The 27,500-nt window shown below is 36.1% G+C and overlaps 1 protein-coding gene across 1 annotated transcript; it reads right to left on the reverse strand.

The window, feature by feature from the left end:
* LOC118267205 (23 kDa integral membrane protein) lies at positions 1–27,500 on the reverse strand. Its single transcript, XM_035581048.2, has 5 exons — positions 27,264–27,500; positions 7,530–7,715; positions 5,456–5,638; positions 4,307–4,543; positions 1–2,086 (listed from the first exon to the last, which is right to left on the reverse strand). Exons 1-5 carry the CDS (start codon positions 27,324–27,326, stop codon positions 2,012–2,014), a joined length of 744 nt encoding a protein of 247 aa, XP_035436941.1. The 5' UTR covers positions 27,327–27,500; the 3' UTR covers positions 1–2,011.

The following is a 27,500-nucleotide window of genomic DNA, read 5'->3' on the forward strand; positions in this document are numbered from 1 at the left end:
GGTGGAAGCCAAACGCATCCACAGCAACGTAGCATAACACATCTCTGGTGGCAAAGCACCCTGAAACTGTCACTTAACTGAAAGTTAAATAGCATGACGTAGCACATAAACTAACCCCTTTCTTGTACTGTTAGGTGTCACTTATAGGTTGGTGAAAACCAAAATTACATTAAATGCCACCTAATTCGGTTTTGGGGTTCCTTAAAAAATAAGAGAACTTGGTGATAACGCGCATTAAACACATAATGTTAATAAATTAATGACTAGTAAAGCATTCAATACTTACATATTGATGGTTAAACTTATAAATTAAATTATGTCTAAGTTATAACATTATAGTAGTTAATACATTCAGTTTTTCGCAAATACAGTCGACTCTAAACTTTCAATACATAAAATTGGAACCTCTCGATAATTTAATGTTATCACGAAGTTCCTATAATATATTTTTATATTTCATGGAAGTAGTTTTACTTTAAGTTTTTCAGATTTTATTTATAAATAAGATTAATTAATGGACCATTTCTTACTTCTTTATTTTTATTATTCTTTTATCAAACATACATTTAAAAAATACCGTAATTATGAAATAGGTTTTTACCTTTTATTTTGTCGTCTTTTCAGTTTATTTTATTCATGACTATTTTTGACTTTCGTTATTTTTATTTTTTATTTTATAATAATTTTATTTATCATCTTTGTTCTTATATAATGCTCTTATATAATTACTGTATTATAGCTTTGGTTTATTCTAGGAGTGAGGCATATTTATCGTAACCGATAAAAGTAACAGATATCTACAAATAAGTAACAACAACTGTTACTGCCAACATATTTTATCTGTTAATTTAATAACAGACCCTCAAATCCTGTTACCACGGCTATTACTATTATTCATTGTAACAGTCCTTACACAAACCGACTGTTAGTTGTTACCAATACCATAGGTTACTACGTACGGCTGTTCCTTTGTTGTACATGCGTATTCAATCTCTTCTCTTTTCCTCATTAATGAATGACCTTTGCGAAAAGAGACACACCTATTATTTATTTCGGAACATGTTTACTTCTCACTCTTACTAAAGCGATTAAACGACGCTAAAAAGAGAAGCACCTAGTATTTATTAGTCCTAAAATATAGTCGGTGGTCTTGCAAGAACAAATAGTAAGGAAAAAGTGACTTCTATATTTAGTTGCTCTCTCTCTCTGTCAAGTGTTATAAGGCCTGACCAGTGACCATTTTAAAAAATACGTATAATTTATTTTATTTTCTCTATGGCAATTTCAGTTAAAATTGACATAGAGAAAATTTTGTTGTTTCAAAATAATTACAATTTATAATTTTAATTTTTTTTATTTGAAAATTTTGTTTTTTAATTAAAATGCTCTTTTATATCTATTTTCTATACGATTTTCGGTTTTAAAGAGTACTAGATAAAGAGGACGTTTTATCGTCCGTACAATAATAACAGGCTGTTATTTAGTAACAGATATTTGGATCTGTTATTTTTATGTAACAGTAACAGTTATAACAGATATAGTGTTTAACCTGTTACAACCCATCTCTAGTTTATTCAATAGAAAACTAATAACGTATCAAAATACTTAAAATAACGGTAGGTAATAATTTATTATGGTGTAAAAATTCCTTTTGAAAACTTCATTTATTTTAAATTAATTTTGTATGATTGTAATATGATTTGTGTAATTAAAACCTTATGTAGAATGGAAATCGAATCTAAATGCTTCTACAAAAGTTACAATAAAATTATCATAATCATAATCTTTATAGTTATTCATCCCGAACATCTTAAATTAATGAGTTCAATTTACGCATTACGTTATTATTTCAACGTCAGATTTCCGACGTCACTATGTCAGAAGTGACGTCGAAATGGACGTCAATTTCTATAAACTCTATACTTAAATAAATAAGGTAACTTAATTTAGCTTACGTATAGTGCATTGCATACGAAATTATACTCTGTGACTATGTGCCTAAGGTGTAGAATTAAGCGGTCTCCCGGCTCTTCCCCTGCGTTTTTATGGAGTGCGCTAACCAAAGGGCTAGTACGATGCCTGCAACCTGGAATTAGAAAAACAAACTTTTAGAACTTTAATTTTCATTTCATTGCGTTTACAAACATACAAGTTCACATACACATGACATCCAGAACCGAAATATCAATTTGTGGATCCGTGGAGGAATTGAATCCGCTACATGTTACGTGGCAGCCGGTTATCCAGCCACCGCGCCAACCGTGCAGTATTGTCCCTAAGATATGTATCACTCCGTTAGACTCCTACAAACATAAGTTTGTAGTGGAAAATACAAGATTTTTTTAATGAGCACTTATTTTTTTAATTCTCTCCAATTACTTATCAATAAAATACAACAAACATCTAACGATTCAAATAGCACATTTAACCTAAAAAAAGTTTTTATAATCGTCCTCATAAAAGAGGTCTATCGGCAAACTAGATCTTAAGACCCTTTATTTAAAGCATTTTTTACGATACCTAGGCATGTAAGGAGGTCATCTAGATTAGCTGAACGTTCAATAAAGCAGTAGTTAAAGCCTTCGGCCTAGGTCAGAGATGTAAGATTGCGGAGCATAAAATTTTCGAATAGCGTGACCCACGTGACGTCACTAAGGCCCTACTAAGGGTTACGAACTCATTAAAGTCCTTGCTATTGCCGTGACTATGTTATTTAGGCCAAAATAAAGTTTTTTATTCGATATAAACTAATGCTTGACTACAATCCCACCTGATGGTAAGTAGTGATGTAATCGTTGATGGTGAGGCGCACTAGTTTATTAAGAGCCTATTCACTCTAGACTTGAAGACACCCACATTGTAATCGGATGGAAAAACTGCAGCAGGCAGATTGTTCCAGTCTCTCGATGTACGCGGAATAAACGTTGATATAATTATATATAACATAATATTTTCTAGATATTGTAAAAATAAATGTTCTATAAAAGTCCTTCTTGTAAAATAAAAAGATTTATCTTATTGTTTAGTAACCAATATCTAGAATAGAAATGACTAGTACATGAAGAAGGCGAGAAAAACTTCTTCATTCGACAGACAGTAGACAGGCACAATCCTGCTATCATTTTCATATATATGAAAGTGTTGATAACAATAAAATGTGCTTATATTAACAAAGTGGCGCCGTGGAGTCGCATAATATTAGTTTAGCCATTGACAATTCTTTCGTGAGCAATTACAATCGGTATTAACATATTTTTTCTAGGTGGAGTGATAATAATTGCAAATGGCCTACCAATAGTTGGATTTAAAGCCCACTAGTCATCCAACAAGGAACTAAATCAGAATTGTTATTTTCTTTTCACTTGTAACTAAGTTAAAACTTTATGTTACAAAAAACAAGGCCATTTTTCTAAACTTAGAATCTAAACAAGAATTTCAAAAGAAGTTTTTACACGTATCACGGAAGCCTTAGCCGTGATAATTGGGAAGGCAGCGTGATAACCTAGTGACTTACAATAGTAGTGGCGTTTATAATATAAATCCTTGCCACAATTGCCACGCGAACATAGTTCGGACATGCAAAGTATTACCTACTCTATTGCGGGTTTGTCAAAACTGCGTGCTACATTGTCGTGTGATTTTACTTTACACATTAATTTCTGTCGCGAAAACTTATTAACTATATGGTAGGCGTGTCAGGTAGATAATTAGCCAGAATATGTTACTAGTGTTGTAATATTATTTCAAAGAACTTTTATCAACTTTGTATGTGTTTTTATGAAGGCAGTTCTTGGAACTCTTCGATCAATACTATTGCTTCATTAGCACGTCCACTAAAGCCAAGGTAAAATTTTATGGTTCTAGGATTTATGTAATACTACTTTAAACAAAGCAAGTATAAAGATTTTATTAGAACTTTTGTGAGACATACTAAATTAATTATTATGTCAGTAGCAACGCGACAAACGCCGCGTCGTATGTAGTGGAATGCTGCTCATGGATATGAGCCTCTAGCATGGCCTGAAACTAGTCGAGTTCCTCTTTAAGACGTTTTTAGCTATCATGTGGTCATGATTTTCGTTTTCCTTCCAGACAAGGAATGAAGGAATCCAAGAAAGGTCTTTATTTAATAAGTTCATGTGACTCAGATCGATCTTTTGTCAATGGACTGAACTGTCCATGAGGATTTTTTATGGTTAGAGTAGAGCTCAGCTTGGTAGAGCACAGACTTTTCGAACAGGAAATTAAGTTTCCATCACAAATCCAATCTAATTTTTCTATTCAAAACGACAGATTCAAAATTTACCTCCAAAAAGCAGAAGAGGATTCCACAAACGATGACGGTCATGCCGGCGCTATGGATCGTTCCAAGCACTTTGTCTTCACATCCCTCCTTGTAGTACTTTCCATCAGAGAGGCAGTTGGAGCGTTTGATCTCAGCGGAGTGGTCAGTTCCATCGTTCGGGCAGCAGCTGAAGGAAGGATTGATGCGAGGCTCCGAGGCTCCGTAGTTGTCAGGACCAGTGATGCCACAGCATTCCAGCTAGAAGGTAAAGATAACGATGGTGATGACGTTGCTTGGAAACAACTTCTATTTGTAGAACAGCTTTAAAACCCGGAGACTGTGTAATCAGTACTGCTAAAATATTCAGTATCATTTATAAAAGCTAACCTATGTTAAGACGTTTTTAAAGTGCCTTTTTAAACTCTGATTTAACATAAGAACTGTCTAGTGTATGAAGTTTTTTTTTCACTAAACCTAGGCCCTTAGAACTTGTCACTTTCATTACTTAGTTATCCTTTTTATTCATTAACTTGTTTACTTTGTGTAATGTACTGAAGTGATGGAATATTTGATAGAAATCTACAATCGATATCTACTCATTAAGCTCTACCTGGGCGTGTCATACACGTGACTGTACACATAGATACACACATTATATGTCTTTGTATACATATACAGACACCTAATGGCTCCGAATGACAATGATTAGCAGTTGTTCTAACGTTCCAGGAAGCAATTACTACTTCAGTAAGTGTGACTTGAAAATTACTGTGGTTTGTTAAAAACAGGTCATTATATACAATGAGTAATGAAAGGAATAACATATCATATTTTATATTTTCGGATTTAATATACGAAAAACAATATTTAGTCCATCCACATAAGACGCAGGTCTTATGTGGATGGATTACTGGATTGGTTATCTCTAGCACTACAGGTGTCTATGGGCTTTTACGCTTTCATACGAGACGCCGATTGCTTACCATCGGGTGATAAGTCTGCTCGTTTGCCGCCATAGTCCATAAAATATGATCAGGTATAACTTGAGGACGTATTGCAATTCACTATTAATCTCGTTATCAAATAGGTTTGATTGAGTAGCAGAAGATGCCTCAAAGTAATTAGTGAAGAATGAGGACCTTTCAATGTATAAACGTATGTAAAGCTTACGCTAGTCTGGACGCGGTCCCAGAATTCCCTGTAGGTAGAATCCTCTTCCTTGGTAGACTTGTTCTTGATGAAGGAAGCTCGTAGTTGGGATTTGAGGGTGCTCTCAATCTGAGGACGCAATGCAGCAGCAGCGATGCCAACGGATAGCTCCAGGAGGATGATGATGATCAGGCAGCCGACGAACTGAGAATTAAAGAGGGAGATCCTAAGTATAATGTAGATGATAATATTTTTAATTATAAAGATCCTAAAATTCATAATACAAGGTTTGTAATAACATATATTTGATTAGAATTAATTAATGTAGTCCGAAAAAACAATGTATAACATGAGCATGGACCACGAGTCCGTGGAGAACTAACATAAATTGAATTTAAAAAAGGCTGTAGTCCATGAACTTCCTTCACGAGTCAGGTAAAATATTAGTACATTTTCTTTAGCATTTCTTTTTCTATGAATGTTTGTTACTAATTCAGTTGCACAACTTCCATTCTATCTTGTATCTCTTCTACAGAGTGTAATGATAGCTTTTCTTTCGACGATGCCTTCTACATTGACAGCCAGCATTGCGTGATAACTTCCCAGCCAAAACGAAATTCAGAGTAGGTACTTTCTGAACTTTTCCTATTACGTGTCGAACTTAACCTAAATTGAACTATCGTATCAACCCTACTGACATAGTTTTTATGAAATGTGTGTTAGCTATACAATAAACTAGGCTACTCTTATATATATAAGAGTTAAATGCACCATTGACTGATTTAACAGATATCCTGTCATCGTCATCATCATCATCAACGCTCCGTTAGGCAGACTAATATTTGCTTCTCCAATCAACTTCTCTATACAACCGTTTAACCCACTAAGTACAAACCCATCTATGTTTGTTTTGAAATCTTCCTCATCATTATCTAAATAATATAGTGACTTGAACAAAACAATAGAACATTTACCGACAACGCGATCCATCGGTCGACCTTATTACCATAGTGAGACCTGCCCATGACCAATTACGTTTTTGGGTCAATTTTGAAATATAGGCGAAAGTCACGATTTGAGTAGGTGGGTCACAAGTGTGGTTGAGCTTCGGCCTAGTAACAATAAATTTTAATTAAATTACTCAGACACGATGAGTGGCAATGTGTGAACTTAGGTCATCATTTATTTCTGATATAGTTTTCGTCGGATTTAATGTAACTATAAGTTTTGATAAATTGTCAACCTCAAAAATTGCTATTTCATTATCAATCTTCGTAAAAAAATGTTCAAGGGGTCAATTTGGAAGTATTATTAGTTACCATGTTGTATGACGAAGCTATGTAGAAATTACAATATATTTACATATTTTACAACACAAAATCTTTTTGTGTATTTTATATCAAGTTCATAAAATTATAAATTCCACTCCTGACTTTTATCTTTCTGAATTGGTTCTTAGGTACATTTAGAAAGAACATTTTAGTTATTTTCTGCGCAGTTGACCAATTGTACAAGGACTTATCGACGTCTTTCGATTAATGTAAGTACCTTAAACACACTTCATAATGAAATAAAAACTTTGCAGTATACATAAGCTTGACACGGCGTCGCGACGTAGTAGCCACTTTTCGTCACACTCTATTGGCCAATTAACGCGTCTATTGGTGATTCGCAGTCCGCAGTCGATATTATTTGTTTCAAGGTTATACTAAATATTGTCAACAGTTGCGTCTGTCTTGCTCCTTACTTCAAATCTTTATTCCATTCTATTGTGTTCATGGTCGCCTAATGGTTTATTCCATACTTTCTAAAAGCGCCAGCATTGAGTTTTATATCGTGTGTCACTCCTATAAATTAAATGTATTAAAAACTGTTATTGACAACGCTACGTGGATTTTTATCAATTCTTCTTCTTATGGTGCCATCTTCTTGCAAATGTTGATGACCGTTTGGGCTATTTGCACCGAAGAAATGAATGGAAGATACACTGCATTATCTCGTCCAGGATATAATTAATTGGAAGGATGAATATAGTAATGATGGTACATGAGAGGAACCAATGATGATAATGGTGGATGATGAATGTACTACTCACGATATATAACAGTTTAGGGCTCTCCTTCCAGGCGCCGAAGCAGCCAAAGGCAGCTATGATGATGATGAGGACTCCAATAGCGATCAGCAAAGCGTCAGTTTCGTGACCAGTCGGTTCCATGCCAGCGAACCCCTTGATCATGCCCATGTCCACACATGCTGCTGCTATTATCACGATCCCGAAGATCTGGAAGAAAAGTGAGAGTTTGTTATTGATGTTAATAAACTTTACTCGGTCTAGGGAAGAGAAACAGGGACGCCTTTCTCGGTAGTGGTACTCGACTGAAGAGTAAAAGCTATCTACAGGGGTATGATATTTAAATAGGGACAGAGGGAGCACGAGCTGTATAATAAACACTTTAAACTGAACCTAACAAAATTTTCCTTAATTAACTGTGGTTCTTTCATCATACTATTCACATGTTTATAACATTATAACATATCTATTTATATTTAGCTTCAGAGCTAGTGAAGGACTAGGGCAGTAAGCCCATCTCATATTTAGTAGGTATAGATGTCTCAATACATAAAATCCCGGGTCTAGACGAATACATACAGGTAGCTTTTCACTCTTAAGCTAATTCATTTTAGACAAATTGAAATGGTTTAATTGATAATAATAACTTGATTTGATCATAAATCAAGTAACTAGCATAATTTATTACGAAATATTCCAAAAACTGTGGCCAATGTAATTTGCAGTGGGCGTTGTCAATTAGTAGCAAATTGCAATAGCCGATTACTGTTTGGTAACACCCACGTCACTTATGGTACGAGAGCTAGCAACGTTGAAAAAACAAGCATTTCAAGAAGGCCAGTTTTTAGATATATTATGCCTCTCAGTCTCCCAGACATCATACGGGCTATCTGGCACCTGGTAGTCGTTGCGTTCATCAGTGCGCATCGCATTTGTACAGGTAAAATTTCAATTTTTCAAACCATTTCAAGAAGTTATTTTGTATTATTATTATTTTTATTGAACTTATAGTAACATGAATTTCTTATTGCCAGGCATTTTTCATGTTGTTTAAGGTCTGCCAGGCGCCAATTTTGAATTCAAAAAAATTATTTTTCAAATCATTTTAGTATGGCTGAAATTTTAGTATGATGTTATTTAAGTAAGAAAAGGGCCAAAATTAATTTGCCAAGCAGTTATTCGGTTGCTAACCTTCAGCCAGACCGATCTAAAACTGAAAAATGATGTAGTATCATTTCGCTTGGTCTAGAAATATTTGTCGAACGAATTACAGAGAAAGGGATTAAACAACCGGCCAAGTGCGAGTCGGACTCGCCCATGAAGGTTCCGTAGTAGCAAGTAGACGACAAAATAAAAAAGTTATAAAAGAACTTGGTTTTACATAGTGTTTTTATGAACGACAAAGTTATATTTGTGGTTTTGGAAAATGTTTTATTTCTTAAAAACTAATAATGATATCTCGTTCAAACCAATTTTAGTTGAAACATTTTATTAAAATGTATAGCATATATTTTTTTAATTTCCTCACTCTCTTATTTTAAAAGTTAGAGGGGGGTACACTCATTTTTCCACTTTGGAAGCGTCTAACTTACAAACGATTGATTTTGACGAAAAATGGCTTTAGGAACCTTAATGTATTTTTTAAAGACCTATCCATAGACACCCATCACGGATATGTTAGCTGAAAATATATTTTTTTTAAATCGGTTCCATGTATGGAGTGGCCCCCTTAAATTTTTAAATTTATTAATTTTTATTCAAAATTCGAATAGCGGTTACCGAAACACTCGACTAAAGTTGAAGATGAGCTTCTAGCATGGCTAGAAACTAGTCGAGTTCCTCGTCAAACAAATACGTGAGTAAGCCTAATAATTAACCTTAATTTTCATGTAACCATTCAATTTTATGTTTATTTTTATACTTGAGATATCTTAATTTTGTACAAAAATAAATTAGTATTTTGATACCGTATTAATTTACGAATTAATTTGATAGTTTTTAGGGTTTCGTAGCCAAATGGCAAAAAACGGAACCCTTATAGATTCGTCATGTCTGTCTGTCCGTCTGTCTGTCTGTCCGTCTGTCTGTCCGTCCGTCCGTATGTCACAGCCATTTATTTCCCAAACTGTTGGGCCTACAAAGTTGAAACTTTGTAGATTGATGTGTTTCGATAACCGCTATTCGAATTTTGAATAAAAATTAATAAATTTAAAAATTTAAGGGGGCACTCCATACATGGAACCGATTTAAAAAAAAATATTTTCTGCTAACCTAACCGTGATGGGTGTCTATGGATAGGTCTAAAAAAACATTAAGGTACCTAAAGCCATTTTTCGTCAAAATCAATCGTTTGTAAGTTAGACGCTTCCAAAGTGGAAAAATGAGTGTACCCCCCTCTAACTTTTAAAATAAGAGAGTGAGGAAATTAAAAAAATATATGCTATACATTTCAATAAAATGTTTCAACTAAAATTGGTTTGAACGAGATACCATTATTAGTTTTTAAGAAATAAAACATTTTCCAAAACCACAAATATAACTTTGTCGTTCATAAAAACACTATGTAAAACCAAGTTATTTTATAACTTTTTTCTTTAGTCGTCTACTTGCTGCTACGGAACCCTTCATGGGCGAGTCCGACTCGCACTTGGCCGGTTGTTTAATCCCTTTCTCTGTAATTCGTTCGACAAATATTTCTAGACCAAGCGAAATGATACTACATCATTTTTCAGTTTTAGATCGGTCTGGCTGAAGGTTAGCAACCGAATAACTGCTTGGCAAATTAATTTTGGGTCTTTTCTTACTTAAATAACATCATACTAAAATTTCAGCCATACTAAAATGATTTGAAAAATATTTTTTTTGAATTCAAAATTGGCGCCTGGCAGACCTTAAACAACATGAAAAATGCCTGGCAATAAGAAATTCATGTTACTATAAGTTCAATAAAAATAATAATAATAAAAAATAACTTCTTGAAATGGTTTGAAAAATTGAAATTTTACCTGTACAAATGCGATGCGCACTGATGAACGCAACGACTACCAGGTGCCAGATAGCCCGTATGATGTCTGGGAGACTGAGAGGCATAATATATCTAAAAACTGGCCTTCTTGAAATGCTCTCTCAAAAACGTTGCCAGCGCTTATACTATTATGAGCTGTGATTTATAGTGTCAATGGGACAAGTTGACTCTTCTTATTATCGATATTACGTAGTTTAGTGTGTACATGTGACCATTTTAATAAGGACATCTATCAAGACGAGCCCCCGACCAGTATATTTTAGACCGACGAAAAAATACGGAGGCACTTTTTTATGGTATAATCCAGTAAACGAGCATACAGAGAGTATTACGGTCTGAAATTGTAGATATTGATTACAAAATATCAATATACGCAAGTATAACATGTGTTATAAATAAGATCTTGAGACTTAATGTGTCTATGTGTAGATATTCATCGTAGAGCTAATAATGAACTTTATGACTTGATAACGTTAAACATTAATACCCATTTAACGAAATTGTTATCGCATATCAAATTGAAAAAAGATGATTATGACGATTAAAACAATAGCAACTATCAATCTATCATAACAATAGTAATGAAGAACAAGCTATTTATATCGTACATTATAAATCAGAGATCGCTAACATAACGACTAACTCTTCAAATCAACTTTGGGGCCAGTAGAATACCAACGCAAGGCCCTATCTTGCACATGCTGAACTGTCAAATTTTTGCTATACGTAACTTGTCATTGCTTTTTTTTGGCTTTGCGTGTGAAATAAATGATTTTTCTTTCTTTCTTTCAAATTGAAAAAAGATGATAATGATAATTGAAAACAATAGGTACTATATCTACATAACGAAAATGAGGACCTGTCTATTTATAACGAACAATATAAATCAGAGATTGCTATCATCACAGTCACGACTGACCGTGTCAGGTTGATGTACGGGTCGTTAAAATGGGTCAGCCCGCCCTTCAGCGTAGTTTACAAGAAACGAAAGGAAGTAGGTCGTAAATCGAGCATAAACTACACGAGTCCGTGTCAAAAGTTTCCAAACTATTTCGCAGTAAAAGTAGATTATTTCTTAGAACAATCAAGTTGTAGTTTTGACCTTTTGCAAATGTGGATTTGTCATTATTCGAAATGACTCAATATAGACGTCGTATTATATTTTAAGATGCGTTGACCTAATTTATTAACACTAAGTTAAATCTTAAAAATAAAAGTGTAAGTAAGTACATAAGTGCAGCGGTTGAAACATCTGTTTGGATAAGATATAATGGCTTTCGGTTTCTAAGTTAAGACACAGAGTTAAGATAAGTGTATGTACCTATTGAAAGTAAACCTACCCATGGATATTACATGGTTTTTAAGTACTGAGAATTTAAAGCTCTAGTGTAAAAATAATGCTGCAAACTATAATAAACTTTAATGATCGACTTTTAAAGTACCTAGTGTTTTATTTTTGGTATCCACGCGAGCCTCAAAGAGATGGGGCCCAGTAGGACTAATGCCAACCCGGAGGACTACCTAGCGGGTTACCAGGTCTCAGGCATAGAGTACGAAGATCAAAGAGTACGAGTTGAGAAGGGAAAGCCATTGGATGATTTCCCACCTTATAAAAAAGTGTTTATAAAGAGATTTTGTACTATCTATTATGTACCCGTGTATATGGACAAATTGCGGTCGAATTTAGTTCTATTTACCAATTTACTGCTTCATGGATAATTCTAGATTATAGAAAATTGTATGGACGATGACGTCACGTCGACCTTGTGGAAATTATTCAGTTGCACATCGCCACTGCGATCACTGGGTTTCCCGTCAAACGCATTACTTTTTTGTTCATTATGCATTATTATTTAAAGTATGTGAATTATGTATGCACATAGCATTATGTTCTTTATTACTTGATTAGTATATTAGCAAAAAGATAAATGCAAACGACGAGCTTGTTCCCCAATACATGTGGTGTATATTTTATAATCATCATCATCATCATCAGCCGGAAGACGTCCACTGTTGAACAAAGGCCTCCCCTTTAGCCCTCCACTTAGAATACATACATACATATCGTCACGCCTTTAATCCCCGAAGGGGTAGGCAGAGGTGCACATTATGGCACGTAATACCACTGTGTACACCCACCTTTCACAATTTATTTTGTAAGTCCCATGTAATAGGTGGTGAGCCTATTGCCATATACCGGGCACATTTCCAGACTCCGTGCTACCACTGAGAAATTTTCGAAAAACCGAAAAAAGCCCAGTAATACTTCGCCCGACCCGGGAATCGAACCCGAGACCCCTTGCCCGGCAGTCGCACTTGCAACCACTGGGCCAACGAGGCAGTCTTAGAATGAAGTGTATTAATAAAAACTAAAAACGCAAGACTGTAACTAGTATAAGTCAAGTGTCATAATTCTTAAACTGTAATATCCCATCTTAACAAGCGTGTGTGAATGTATGCAAATAGGTAAAGCATGGCAGGGATGACGTCACGTTGCCATGGGTGATGGGCGTCAAGGTATTGTTCAAGTATGGCTAGTATGGGTATTCCGTTCAATGTCAGCGGGCACGTCCTACATGGCGATTCTATTTTAGTATTTATTTATTTACTGAATCAGTTGCGTTTATAATCTAACTAATTTCGAGGCCAATGAAGGCTATAAAACATCACGTTACGATTAATAGGAGATGAGCAGAGAACGAAACTATACGACGCAGCTATTTACTGTTAAATACTACTTATTTTTGAGGGGAGAATACAATGAATTCTCCCATCTTAGGCGAGGCGAGAGGAAGTGTTACCCCCGAATCCAGAAATGCTACTCAATATTAAGTTGTGCTTAAATATCGTACTATCTCTGTAATTTTACAAAGAATTTATAGAGACAGAACTATTTTTGAGAGCGACTTAAAATTGAGTGGTGTTTGAGTATTTGAACATTAGACTCTTACTGAATAAAAACCACCCGTTTCCTACTCCAGCTTTTTGAACCGGAGCCCCGGTATCTGCTAGGCAGTCTAAATTAAAATACTACTACAATTACGTTTTCAGTAAAAATCTGCGTGACTGTATGTTATAAAGCGCTGTAGGTATCAGTCATTAGCGTGCTAACGTTTTTTTTTCTAATAAAGACCTGTTGTAGAAAAACCTTTATTGCACATAATAGTATTTGTCCGTCATCTAATGACAGTGTTTTAGGTTTTTTAAAGTCTAGACAAAATAATACACAACATGAACAACTAACCCGCATTGAGCAAGCGTGGTGATTAATGCTCAAGCCTTCTCCATGTGAGGAGAGGCCTTTGGCCAGCAGTCGCCACTTATAGGCTGTTGATGTGTGATGTGACACATCATGAAAACAACATAACCTTAAATGGAGTAAAATGTTTTTTCTCTAATAGAGTGTTTTAAGTAGTTTATTAGAATAAAGCCTCATTTTCATAGTAAACATTTGTTTAACAACATGTTGCTGAGTCGTTGTCAACATGTTGCGAGCTTGTTGTAGAGTTGATCACGCCATGTTGCAGAGTTGACGCCCGGCGAAAACAATATTTCAGAAGATTATCACGTTCAGACAAACAAATAAATAAACTCTTAAACTTTATTAGGTATATAAATATTATTAATATAAATCACATCAAATCACTCTAATGCATCCACAGTGTAATTTTTTTTTTTAATTTTATACAGCAATATGTTTCAACTATTGGGTCCCGCAAAAGTACTTAATCTACTTACATAATAATTCGTAACATTGTTTTAATATTAGAGATAAGTGGATTATACAAATAATATAATTTGAACCGAATGTGTGAATCCGTGTGAATTCTGAATCTACAATACGTTTTGCAGTTGCATAGCCATTGCGCTTGGCCTACCATTTTGTCACAAGCACTACGTATATCACTGTATTCGATTAATAGACTGTGAATACTAAATCATGGCAATATGGCTCCATCGTTTACGCCATTGTGTCATATCTACTAAACTGAGCGCATGTGTAATGGTTTCCGTGTGTGACGTATGACGTCATCAATTCCGTATTGTATACCTATATTATGTATCGTTTATGTGCTACGAGTAAATCGTCGTAGAGTTCCATAGTACAGCAGTTCTAATCTAAAAATGGTGAATTCATATCCCACACCAATTCATCGAGGGAAGTTGAAATCTATCGTGTTTTTTTTCTCCTCTAATAATATCTTCTAAATTAACTTCGTTGCGGGATCCAAGGCTCTTAGTTATACATGTCTTAGAATGAGGACGCTTAGTGTTCAAACTTAGTTGGATCAAGATCAGTAATTAATTACGACTGTAAGTCGCGCAATCCCCGACACCCAGAGTGTCTTCCGCAACTACTGAGGCGTGAGGAGCTACATTCTCTCACGCGCCCCGCCTCCTCCTTAGCTAGCATGACTGCTTCGCAGACGGAGGATACGCCATACCAAGCTACATCGCTCCGCACCATGGTCTGAACCAATGCTGGACGCGTGAGGTTGACGTCATATAGCGCTTAATGGCATTTGGCTTATAGCACAGAAGAGTTAATGTCATGAGAGAAATATGTAAGTAAGAAAAATTGTGATTTGGTGGTTAAGAACATTTTAAAGTGCTAAGTGAAATTTTCAGATTGCACATTTGGCTCGGTGGCTGGGCAACTGGCTGCCGGGCAACGTGTAGGTAACGGGTTCGATTCCCGCACAGAGCAACACTTTGTGTGATCCACAAATTGTTGTTTCGGGTCTGGGTGTAATGTACATGTGAACTTGTATGTTTACCCACGGCACAGAAGAATATCTTAGTGCAAACACGAATGATAATCGCAAACCGGTTTCTGTTTGAAGTACTTATAAATGATCATTTGAGGATGTAACAGCATCTTCAACGCCATTGATCTCATCTGACATGAGGCATGTTTCTATAATTATACCAACATGTCATGTCAGGTAATAATATACTATGTACCTACTGAGATTGTTACTATTTTTGCTCACAAGGTTACCTATATTGCATGCTATTTCTTTTTATAAGGCTGTTATTTATGAACCCATAAAATACATGTATATAGTTATTTTTATATAATTTATTTAGCATTATATTACTACTAAACATGACATTAATCAGACGTAAGTAGACTTGATTATTTACTGGTTGATTATTAATATCATTTATTCACTTAATATGAAGAAAATAAAGCGTTAAACGAATAAATTAATTAAAAAGCAGTAGATCCATTCAAAGATGGGAGAGAAATCGTAATAAATAAAAACAGAAGACACAAGCCTGATATGTTGCAGATTTCCGTACATAAAAACAATGGTAATGAGGACAGGCTACAAACATGAGGTTTGATTGACAACCGCCTTAAATAAAGGAGAGAAAGTCGATAAATATTTATAAAGTAATCGATAAAAAACAATTGCCAATTATGCAACGGCCATCTTAAGTTTTATTTAAGAACAGAATTTAAAACAGTGAAAGTTTTTGATGCATGTCAAAAATTAGGGTAATGGGATCTTTACCCTAATTTTTTATCAAAGATGTGTTATGCTATGTTGGTGTGGTGTGGTGGAAACCACTCATTCATTGGTACACATTGCTTGGCACTAGTAGAAGCGGACTCAGCTAACCTGCGCCTATTCTAGATAAGCTGATTTATCTAATGGACTAAGGGAAGGGTTTTGTCCACCAGTGGACATCATAACAGAAGCTTCTTTAAAAAAATGTTGCGTAAAATCGATCAACTTAAAACTTGGGAATCTTAAAACCGATTAATCACAATCAATTACGTTGAAACACAGTTCTCCAAACAATTTTAATGCAATGGACCTTGAAACGAAGTGTGCTCTTGTAAATCTGTTGGACATCTGCCGTTTGTAGGTATTTGAGCAAATTGGTCTAATTGTTACCAACATGATAGCATCGCATGACATCAGGACCATTATTCCATTTATACATGTATTGTACGTCGAGGACTTGGACGTAGCACTTAATTGTTATGTGGATAATATAGTAATAGCCGTCCAAGTGAATGAGGCTAAGAGGTATAATTATTTCACATCACATCATCAGCTTTTATATGCTGCACTGCTGGGTAAAACTCCTCATACGAAGAAGATTTGAGGATTAATCACCACCCATCGTTTAAGGTGGGTCGGCGATTTTGACTTTTGGTCTACTCCGCTTCGTAAGGCAAGTTGGCCACGAGTGCAACCCGGCGAAAAAATCTTGGGTTCGCTTTCCAGATGGGATATTTTCTAGTAGGGCAATCTAAAAGCAACTGCCCAAAGTCAGGGTGCAATTCCCAGGTGGGATAAAATCTCTCACGGCTCACTCTCTTTTACTCTGCGCACGCTGCGGTGGTCATAGTAAAAGTTAGTTACCCATAAACAAACAATAGTTCAATAAAAGTAATAAGAAATACTGAAGTTAAGTAGAGCTGCATTAACGAGTATTGATTGGTGGAGCGTACATAATTGATGTTGACACGACAGCTACCAATAAACACACAGGTACCTATCGCCGTACAATATTAATGACCACCACCTGACCCGGTCATGGAAAACACTATTATAATGACATTTATACCGACCACAACAGGTCAACATACCCTCTATCTTCCTTCAAACGAAATTAGACCTTCACTACAAGATAATAAAGTCTAAAATATAGTGCCGTGTACGCTGGCCCGTACATTAAGGGATAGTGTCCGATTTACCCTTTAATGAGGTGAATCATTGAAAATTTTCCGCTTATCATGGAAAATTGTTTCCTTGAAATTGTTTTGTTTATGTGTGTACTGTAGCAAGTAAATAATTATGGCTACACTATGTTGTTTTGAAAACTGACACTGTATAACAATAGACCTACATGTCATGATATACAAGGTGTTTAGAAGGATGGAGGAGGATGCAAAGCATGCAGGAGGTGATACCTTAAGATATCATATACTAATTGGCACATTTACAAGCTTCGAAGACAGGAAGTTCGATGTTACACCCCTATGCCTTGGAAAGCACATTGTACATTGTAATGTGCACCTCTGCTTACCCCTTCGGGGATAAACATGACATTGTGTTATTAAACTTGGAATATAAATATGTTTGTATGTTTTTGAAACGAAATTAATCTTGCACTAAAATTTTTTATTTGTGGCGACACTCTGACAAGTGACAAGTGACAGATGACAGAAGTCGCACATAGACTATCGACGAGCAAATCAACGGATGACGTCATAACTATCCTGCATCGCACATATGAAGTTTGCATGCGAATTAACACGGATAGAAAATCCCAACGAACAACAGTTGGGCAGAAAGCCCGCCAGGCTGATCACCTCGCCTGGTCGGAGGATCCTCCTTTTCTTAGGGAACTTTACTCGCTGTTCCCTAAAGTGGTGACCCCGACGTGATTGAAAGCAACCTTCACGGAGCAGATCAGCACCGTCATCCTCATCGCCACCTCCCTCACCCATCACTTCTCCGCTGAACGGTAATCAAGTCGCAGCCGACCAGCATCCTCGGCCTCATCAGGGACCACCACACGCTACATCGAAGATATGCAGCCTGGTTCTTCCCTACGGCCTCATCAGCGTCTAGGCACAGCACTTCTGCACACGGTCTGAGGACGTCTTCCTCCCGTCAACGCAGATGCCAGCCACTACGCACCTACCCTCGCAGCATCTATTCCCCGACTCACTGTGGGACACTGCGAGCCTCACTACTCCGACTCACTGGAGTATCACCCTGCACCGCTCACCCGACTCACTGGGCATTCAGCGGCACAGTTCCGACTCACTGGAACTAGGGACATTCTACACTGGCTCTGGCACCGCTCATCTCAAGCATCGACAGCCGTCTCAACAGGATCGACCTCCGGTCTTGGGGGGGAGTGATGTGGCGACACTCTGACAAGTGACAAGTGACAGATGACAGAAGTCGCACATAGACTATCGACGAGCAAATCAACGGATGACGTCATAACTATCCTGCATCGCACATATGAAGTTTGCATGCGAATTAACACGGATAGAAAATCCCAACGAACAACAGTTGGGCAGAAAGCCCGCCAGGCTGATCACCTCGCCTGGTCGGAGGATCCTCCTTTTCTTAGGGAACTTTACTCGCTGTTCCCTAAAGGTTATTCAATTTATCGGTCTCACTTACTTTCCTCGTTTTGCTTACAAAATACACTAAACTCCTAATAAGGTTCTTACAATTTTGTTTGTAACAATTACAACTACTTTATTCAAGTCAAACAGCTACTAGATTTTCGTCCTTAAGTACATAAACTTTGATTGAGTAAGTACATAGTGTGTGTGACCGTGGAGGGCCCAAACCACGTGTGTTATTAATATTCCAAACAGTGGCCACATACTGGTAAACATGGACACGACTTAAATCCCAAATGTGTGCTGAAGCGTTTAAATTAAAACAACGCTTTAAGAAATCACGGTCGGTTTTTTATTATTACTAGGCATGTGTTAAATTATTGTCTTGTAGAAACTGTGTGAATTGTTTTTTTAAGTGCCAATATTGTGGATTTTTTTGTTTGTTTTTATATTCTTGATATATCTATCAGTTTTATTTGTATAATTATGTGCATATCATAAGATCTGATTTCTTTAACCCAAACTTTCGATCAATCAATATTCGATCATCAGATCAATGAAAAACGGATAAACGCTTTGTTCTGGATTCTTATTGGACTTTTTGTCAAAGTTACCCCCTATGGTCAAAGAAACCCGAGCTTACTGATACGTTAAACTTTGTTATGGCATTTATAAGTCAGGGATGAGATCAGTTAAACTGTCATTGAAATGATAGTTATTATTAAGCTAGCTAGTTTTCATTCATAATCAAGATGATGATGATAAAACAAGCTTTTTAACCGCCTATGGACATTTGCACCCACATCACTAGAAGAGTTACAATACAAGTGCGTTGAAACCAAACGTAAACCCAAAAAAATACTTTACAACAGAAATAAAAAAAAATTCAAACACGCTTCACAACGCTCCCAATTCGAAATACAAAATTTAAAATTGTATTAATTTATTCTACGAGCATCTTCCATACATGTTGCCAGTATTTTTTCATTCAAGCAAACGGCCGGGTGTCCATTTTGTATTGACAGTGCGACACATTAAGCTATGCAAAAACAGTTTAAGCAGACCTTTGAATGTGCGGAAAGATTATACAAAGCGAGACCATGATAAACTGGTTTTTTTATAGCTTGATGACTAGCTGTGTGTATGTTACAGTCAGAGTGATTAAATAGCAATTATTCATAATGACTGGTCATTATGAATAATCATAAATAAACGCAAAATTCACTAGACAATGTAATAAATTAATTACTTTATCTGGACTAGTGGTCGCCTAGTGGTCGAAATTCGACCATATACGATTTAATTTACAATACCACTTAACATACGTTCAAGGATAATTTGTATTTAACGAATTGCTATTAGTTTTGTAAAATTCAAATTAATATATTCCGGCGCATCATGAATAACCAAACCTCCTTCAATTAGAAACCTCTTTTCAGAGACGTGAGAATACCATCGCAATGTCTATCGACTTTGACGTTTTGTCAAATACGATCAGATACTATGCATGTGTGTGTAATGTTTTATTTATTGATTTAATGTACTTTATAAGCATTATTTTTGAAAAATATTAACGTTCCGCAATTCTCCTACACATAAACTATAAGTGTACCAAATTTTATGCTCCTACGTCCGCGCAATTTTCGTAAAAACTGTTACAAAGTTTTTGCTTCACGTATTAATATATAGATATTATTCATAATAGGGAGTCCAAGTTAGTCAAAGTAATAATACATGTGTAACTCTAAATGTCACAAGACTTTTACTTGTAAGAATAAAAATTAATCTTTAGATTCAAAGACTAATTTGTTTTGGCATAAATTTGATTCGCATAACGTTAGTAGGCCTAATTATTTATGTAGGAAATGGTGGTAGAGAAATTGTAGTGCCCTATACATAATTTCGATCAAACCAATTTGCTATAGTTTCTGTAACAATTAAATAATAATGTTGGTTAAAAATTTAATATACTATGAAACAAAAGTTAGTGACAGAACAGAATTGCTACAAAACCGACTCTACGTAGTCTTGTTTGTCCTACCCCTAGAGTGTAATTTAAAATCGCGTAGGCGCGTAGGAGTGAGGAGCAGGAGGCTGCTAGCGAGCCACCGTGGCTGAGGCTGGCCGGCGACGCCGGCCAACAAGCCGAAGCTGCGGTGGTGAGCGAAAGCCGTCTGCGACGATTAGCACGCGTGGGGCCGCCGGAGGCCTGCAGCGCCGGAGCCATGACGGAAACCTTGCCTGCTGTACGCTGCATGTTTGTTTGCATGCTGCTCGTTTTATTACATTATCCAAGTCTTCGAAGATAGTATATAAAATTGCTAGTTAATGTGATTAATTTTGTGTCATTTATCACTTTATCTAAATTGAGTAGACGTTATATATAATTGCTAGACAGTATATATAATATCAAGATTTATTACTTTGGCTGTAACATGTATACGTCAAGAAGTAATGAGTCACATGGATGCGTGGACGCGCTTCGACTCGAGTTAACGGATGAATAAATAAAGCATTATGACATTAGTAGACTACGCAATGGTGATTGGGTCAGGGCTGTCGAAATATTTTTCTTGGGTAGGTATTTGAATAATTTTTATTAATGTTTTGATTATTGTTGTTCAAGGATTTATTAGCAATATTATTGGAATGTAAACGAAGATTAACTCAGGTTGTGTGGTAGTGTTCAAAGACGAGAAAATAATTAGTATCTCTGGGCTTTTCCGGTCATTTAGGGCATTTAAACATAAGGATAAGTACTTACATTATGTACTTTTGTACTTATCAAAATCTCAACATTTAGCGAAAAAGAAGTGTGATAATATTATCAAACTAGAACTCAAATCATTTATTGCAAAAAAATCATACCGTACAGATTTAGTATATCAGAAAAACTTAGAATACGACATGTAATGTGTTTGTTTTTGTTATCCCTATAGGTGACAAGACGGAGGCCTTATAATTCAGTGTGGACAGTTATTCTTTCATATCATTTTTTAATGAAACAAGCCGAGCTGCTGACGGCAAGCAATCGCCGCCGCCCATAGACACTTGAAACACCAGAGGCATTACAAGTCAATTGGGTAAAAACAAATAATATTTTAAAATCGAAGATTAATTCGTAATAGTAATTAGTACAAATAATGTAATGCCATCGACAACCCTATAGCAGACGGCTTTTGTCCGTTTGTTTAGTTCGTATAACAAAAACGCAACCGTCCTTCATACAATGTGATTTAGACGGGAATCGAACTGTATTACGTAGGTATAGAGTTTAAATTAATTTAGTGCTTTTCATGGTCAACAGACATTTAATTTACGAAAATGAATTTAGAAGTTTAGAATTTTCTTTTAAAGCTTATTCCCACGACAAAATGATATACTATTTGAATGCACAGTAATTGGCGTAGTGATTAGAAAATATTTTTGTATGACGCACAAATTGTCCCGAATCTGATGTACATGTGTGAGCACGACACTGCAGAAAATCCTAGTGTGTAAAAACAATTGCTTGATTAATATTACAACACACATGGTTAGCCGCGGACTACTTAATAGGTTACCGGGGCTCCGGGTCCAACCAAGAGTAGAAACGGGGTGGTTTTTAGTCAGTAAGGCCGCGGACGCACAGGCAGGTGGCTTGCTTAGCGCCTAGTGTCTAGCGCGCGCGCTTAGGATGCACGCCAAGCGACTAGCTAGGCGCTAAGCGCGCAGTGCAGCCGGTCGTGTTCATTTTAGAACGTTCGTTTTACTGGGCTACTCGCTAAGTGACGCGCTAGACACTAGGCGCTAAGCAAGCCACCTGCCTGTGCGTCCGCGGCCTAAGAGTTTGACATTTTCGCCTCTCCCAAGGCGGGAGGAGTAAGGATGACTTTCCCCCCTCAATTCTTAAGTGTGAGAGAGCTATACATCGGCATGAATGGGCCGCCCCGACCGGAGTGATACCACGACCTCACAGAAAACCGACGTAGTAGAATACAACGCTTGCGTTTTATTTCTTATTTGAGTTGGGTTACCGGAGGCCCAATTACCTTTCCCAATCTTCCCCAACAACCCTTAAATTCCTTCTTAAACGCCGGCAATGCATTTGTAACGCTTCTGGTGTTTCGGGTGTCGGTAATTACCATCAGGTGATCCGTCTGTTCGTTTACCGGCTTATACTATAAAAAATAATTCTAAAATACCAACATTATTTTACCAAAGATAAGAAGCTTTTGTTTGACTCGTTACTCTCCATACGTAAGGAAGATAAGCGTGACGGTAATTTATATATCCTTCGGCTGCTACAACCGGCTTCTGAATGCTTGACTGGTTCAAAAGCCGACGGTCCACTGAATTCGGCGCTTTGAGCTCTATATTTCGACGTAAAACATATAGACGTTATACTAAACATTTTGTATTAAACTGATAGACCAGTGTCAGACAATTTGGGGAAACCGAAAAATATGTGGCAGTAAGATTTTTTTATGGAATAGTCCAACAAACCAACAAGCCTACGGATCACATTGTCATGATGGTAAGCGATCAGCGCCACCCACGGATACCTGCAACGCAATAGGTAAGTCCTACGGAAAAATTCAGTAGCAAAGGTTCTGTATCTACAGAAGCGTTAGTACGAGTTTAGCCGGCGAACCAACCAATAAGAGCGCCAAAACGCGCTCTCGTTACTTTTTCGTTCCACGTAAATCAAACACGTACTAAGGGTACGGATAGCAAAAAGATTTACTTACAATTATAAATAGGTATATTTGCACATAAACTCTATTTTTTTCCACATAACTCGAAATGTACATGAAAACTACTAATAAGATTTCAATGACATATTTTTATTGGTACGTACCAGGTTGCCAACTTTGAGGATCCCTCTAACTAAACGTTTATGCTGGTAAAGTGGACCATGTTTACCACTTCAAGAGCTCATGATGTGCAATAATTATAGATATAATCATAAAGGAAGTAACTTATTACAAGATGACGTAAAGAAATCATCATTTAAAATAGAAAAATGATATTACATTGCAGTCATTGCATGATGAGTAAGGTATGACTCATAATGATCATGAACTTGAATGAGCTAAGGTTAGGTTGACTACTCAGGTACTAAACTGTACCTAAACTTAGGTTATATTATTATAACGCGGTAACACGCGGCCTAGCGAGTTACAGGGGCTCCGGCTCGAAGCAATAGTAGAAACGGGGTGGCTTTTAATCAAGTCTTTGGATAATTTCCCCCTCAAAAAAAGTATACTATAAGTACAAGGGAGACGAAGGTCTGCCTGGTATTTAGGGAATAGATAGTAAAGTTCCCTAAGAAAAGTAGAATCCTCCATCCAGACGAGGTGATCATGTCTGGCGGGCTTTCTGCTCAACTGTTGTTTGTTGGAATTTTTTTATCCATGTTTATTAGCAAGTAAACTTCATACGTGGGACGTAGGATTTATGACGTCATCCGTTGATTTTTGCCATCAGTCATTTGTCATGTGCCGCCACAGTTATATTTTGAAGTTCCACCAGTTGTCAGGATCCATTATAAAATAAGGTATAAATAGGTAAAAGTTCCAATCAAGACGCTTGAATATTTAATAAACCTAGAAAGTCCGTTATATTGAGGACATGAGGTAGTATTTTGAACCAGGAAATAAACTCAATCCGGATGTAATATTAATTATACACGAATACGAGTGACGCTTTGTGCTAATGGTAAATAGGCAGGCTAAACTGAGCGTAAGGAAAACATCCACTTTATACTACATATGTGTGTTATATTTTTTTAATAATTATCGTGACATATACTTAGTTAACTAAAAATTACGGTTTGTTCTCGTTCATTAATAGAGAAAAGCTCTACTAGTTTCGATTCATAGAAAAATCCGCCGTCATCATGAGCAGCGTGCGCAGACGCGGCGACGTCGCGCAGTCAGTAGACTAATTTTTAGACACTTTTTTGCTCTAGTTTAGTAATATAAATCAACACCTACGTACGTTGTTGGTATCTTATGTCGAGTTATTTATTATTTGCCCTAGACGGACAGACAAGACGTATAAAGTATTGATGTTCTACTAAGGTCATTCTACAAGTATGTTGCATGCCTGAACAGGTGGGTCGAAGATATGCCTGGTCATCTGTCTGTCTATTGTAGATTAGTAGTATTATTAGATAGTGAGAACTAAGTTGCATATTGTGAGAAAAAGAGCAAAAAGTTCACAGATTTTTTTAAAGAAAGAGTGAGTTATATCAATTTTATACTTATAAATTCTTTCACAACTATCACTATTATGTGGTGAAAATTAAGAATCATGTTCTCGATAAGTCAATTAATTAATTAAGTTTTTTTGCATCACAATAATGACAGGGTATTTCTCAACTTATTTTTTTCTTATAATCTTTGTAACTTTACGGATTATATAGTGCCATTTGGACGTCGATTTCAGGGACATCCCGTATGTTGGTGTGGTTAGGTTTATTAAATTAACATTCAATTAAGTACTAAGTTTGTAAGAAATCAATCGTTCTATGAAGATTATTTTAGGAATTTAAGGATGTTGGGAAACCGGGGATTGAGAAGATTGAGAAGGAGGGCAATTGGGCTTACGATAAACTTAATTATTCACACAACGAAACACAACTTTAACGTATTTCACATCGGTAATTTGCTCGACCGTGATATAACACCGGTCGAGCCAGCTCATTCATGGCTCTCTCACCCTTAATCTTAAGAAATATTTTCCGGAAAGAAGACCAGAGACTCCTTTTTAGTTCTGCGACCACTGGGCCAATACCGATACCGACTGTACCTACGTCACTTGAAGGAAAATAGTAAACTTCCTATCCTGAATAGATTTGCGTAAATTATATGTCATCTCGGAAATAAATGGTTCAATTTCCTGTGCCTATATGACGTCACAACAAATAATACAGTAATTATGGGAATACCTTAATTTAACACCACCACTGACGTTATTAAGGGAAAATAGGACTTGTGTTAAAAGTAAATTGGTTTAAAGATATCGCTCATTGAGTTGCTAGGAGCTGTGCTATGTATGTTGTATACGAAAGTACTTGAAGTTAAAAATTAATTTCTTTATAAAAAGAAAATGTTCAGTATGTGTTTTTGTTTTAAAATTTGTTATACAATGTTGGTTAAGAACAGTTGAAAGTTAAGCAAAGTGTGGTTTTGGATAAAAATGGGTGAGTTTGTTTGTTATACCGCATAAGTTTAACAAAATATCAGCTATTTAGTACAAAACAAACTTTATCTGCTGAAGTACTAAATATTAACAGCTTAATCATTGTTGTATTTAAGCATAATAAATACAACAATCATTAATTATTACTATATTCTTATTGGTTTAACTAATCACAGAGCGAGGAACTCGATATGAGCCCCCAGCGTGGCATGAAACTAATCGAGTTCCTCGTGTGTCACGAAAATTATAGTATCTACTAACACAGCAATCATTTCTGTAGGTCCTGACTGCGATTTAGGACTTACTCTACTCAAACAACGGAGCCTTAAACTCCGAAATCAGATTGCACGTTTCTTATAACCCTAGCTACTGCTAAAAGGATTATAATCCTTTAAATATCTATATATCATATAAAAAAACCGTTCATTATACTAATACAAACAGTACAAGCCACTACTGTGCTCGTTAAGCCGACACAGGCCATTTAAGTACCTCTGTAGGCCTTCATTGGCCTTAAACAGAGAGCCCTGTGTTGTCTCTTTATACCAGATCCATTAATAGTGAGAAAATTTTAATGCAATTAAGTTTTTAAGTGTATTTGAAACCGAGATATAGGACACATAGATAAAAACAACCTATAATTAATCTACAAAAACATCTATGGCTACTGAAATAACTGAGATACCCCACTGTTTTTATTTTTTCATCCTCTGGCGTAGTATTATTGCTAATTTTACCTGATTGATAAGTTTATTTGAAATATCGCGTACCGTCACGAAAAAAAGGCGTAGAAATTACGTATTTGCGCCCACTTCTAGTTTGATTCGTTTTATCTACGTATTGAAAATTTGTTATCTTATATGACAAAATAAAAATAAACGTGTATAATATTTTTTCATTACCTAACTTTGTGAAAATTTTAATTACCTATGAGTAATAAACCGTCACAATAATATGTATTTGAATAATACAAGCTATGACTCATACAGCTAGCTACGTACTATGCACGCCGCAATGTGTACAATTCCAGAATTACCCTTGAGACTCGCCATCACTGTGAAATTCATTCCACTGACGAAAATAAGATTTTTGTTGTCGTTCAAAAATAACGTGACCGAGATTCGAATCTCCCGCGATGATGACACGGATTTAATAACAGAACGATTAGCAAAATACTCTAAATGTAACATTTTTTCTAACAAAACTGCTTTTTTAGAATCGTTTGAAATATTTCTGCGTAAATTAAGTCGTTAACTGCACCGGTTCGAAAACAACAAGCGGTACAGTGACAAAAATAACCATTCATCAAAATAGACGTACGAAACAACTGTTTGCGGTCGCATAAACTACTTAAAAAATGCGAAATTATTTTCAAACAAACCTTTAAAAATGGCGTCAATAACTAAAATAATAGTTTATTAGAAAAATAACTCACCATAAATATTCCATTGAAGACCACCAGCAAATATTTTATACAATTCATCCCGCAACCCTCCATTTTGATTTTATTTTATTTTATTACACAGATTATCACAGAAAAAATTTAAATCTTGCAATCAAATCCAACAAAATGCAATGACAGACAAAAGAGCGGCAGTTCCGAATTTGAAATTAAACTTTTTTAAATAGCGACACGGTCGTTCGCTCGCGTCCGGCCTCGCTGGCTGAATGC

Source organism: Spodoptera frugiperda, chromosome 23, assembly GCF_023101765.2.
Source record: "Spodoptera frugiperda isolate SF20-4 chromosome 23, AGI-APGP_CSIRO_Sfru_2.0, whole genome shotgun sequence".
Classification (NCBI taxonomy): Eukaryota; Metazoa; Arthropoda; class Insecta; order Lepidoptera; family Noctuidae; genus Spodoptera; species Spodoptera frugiperda.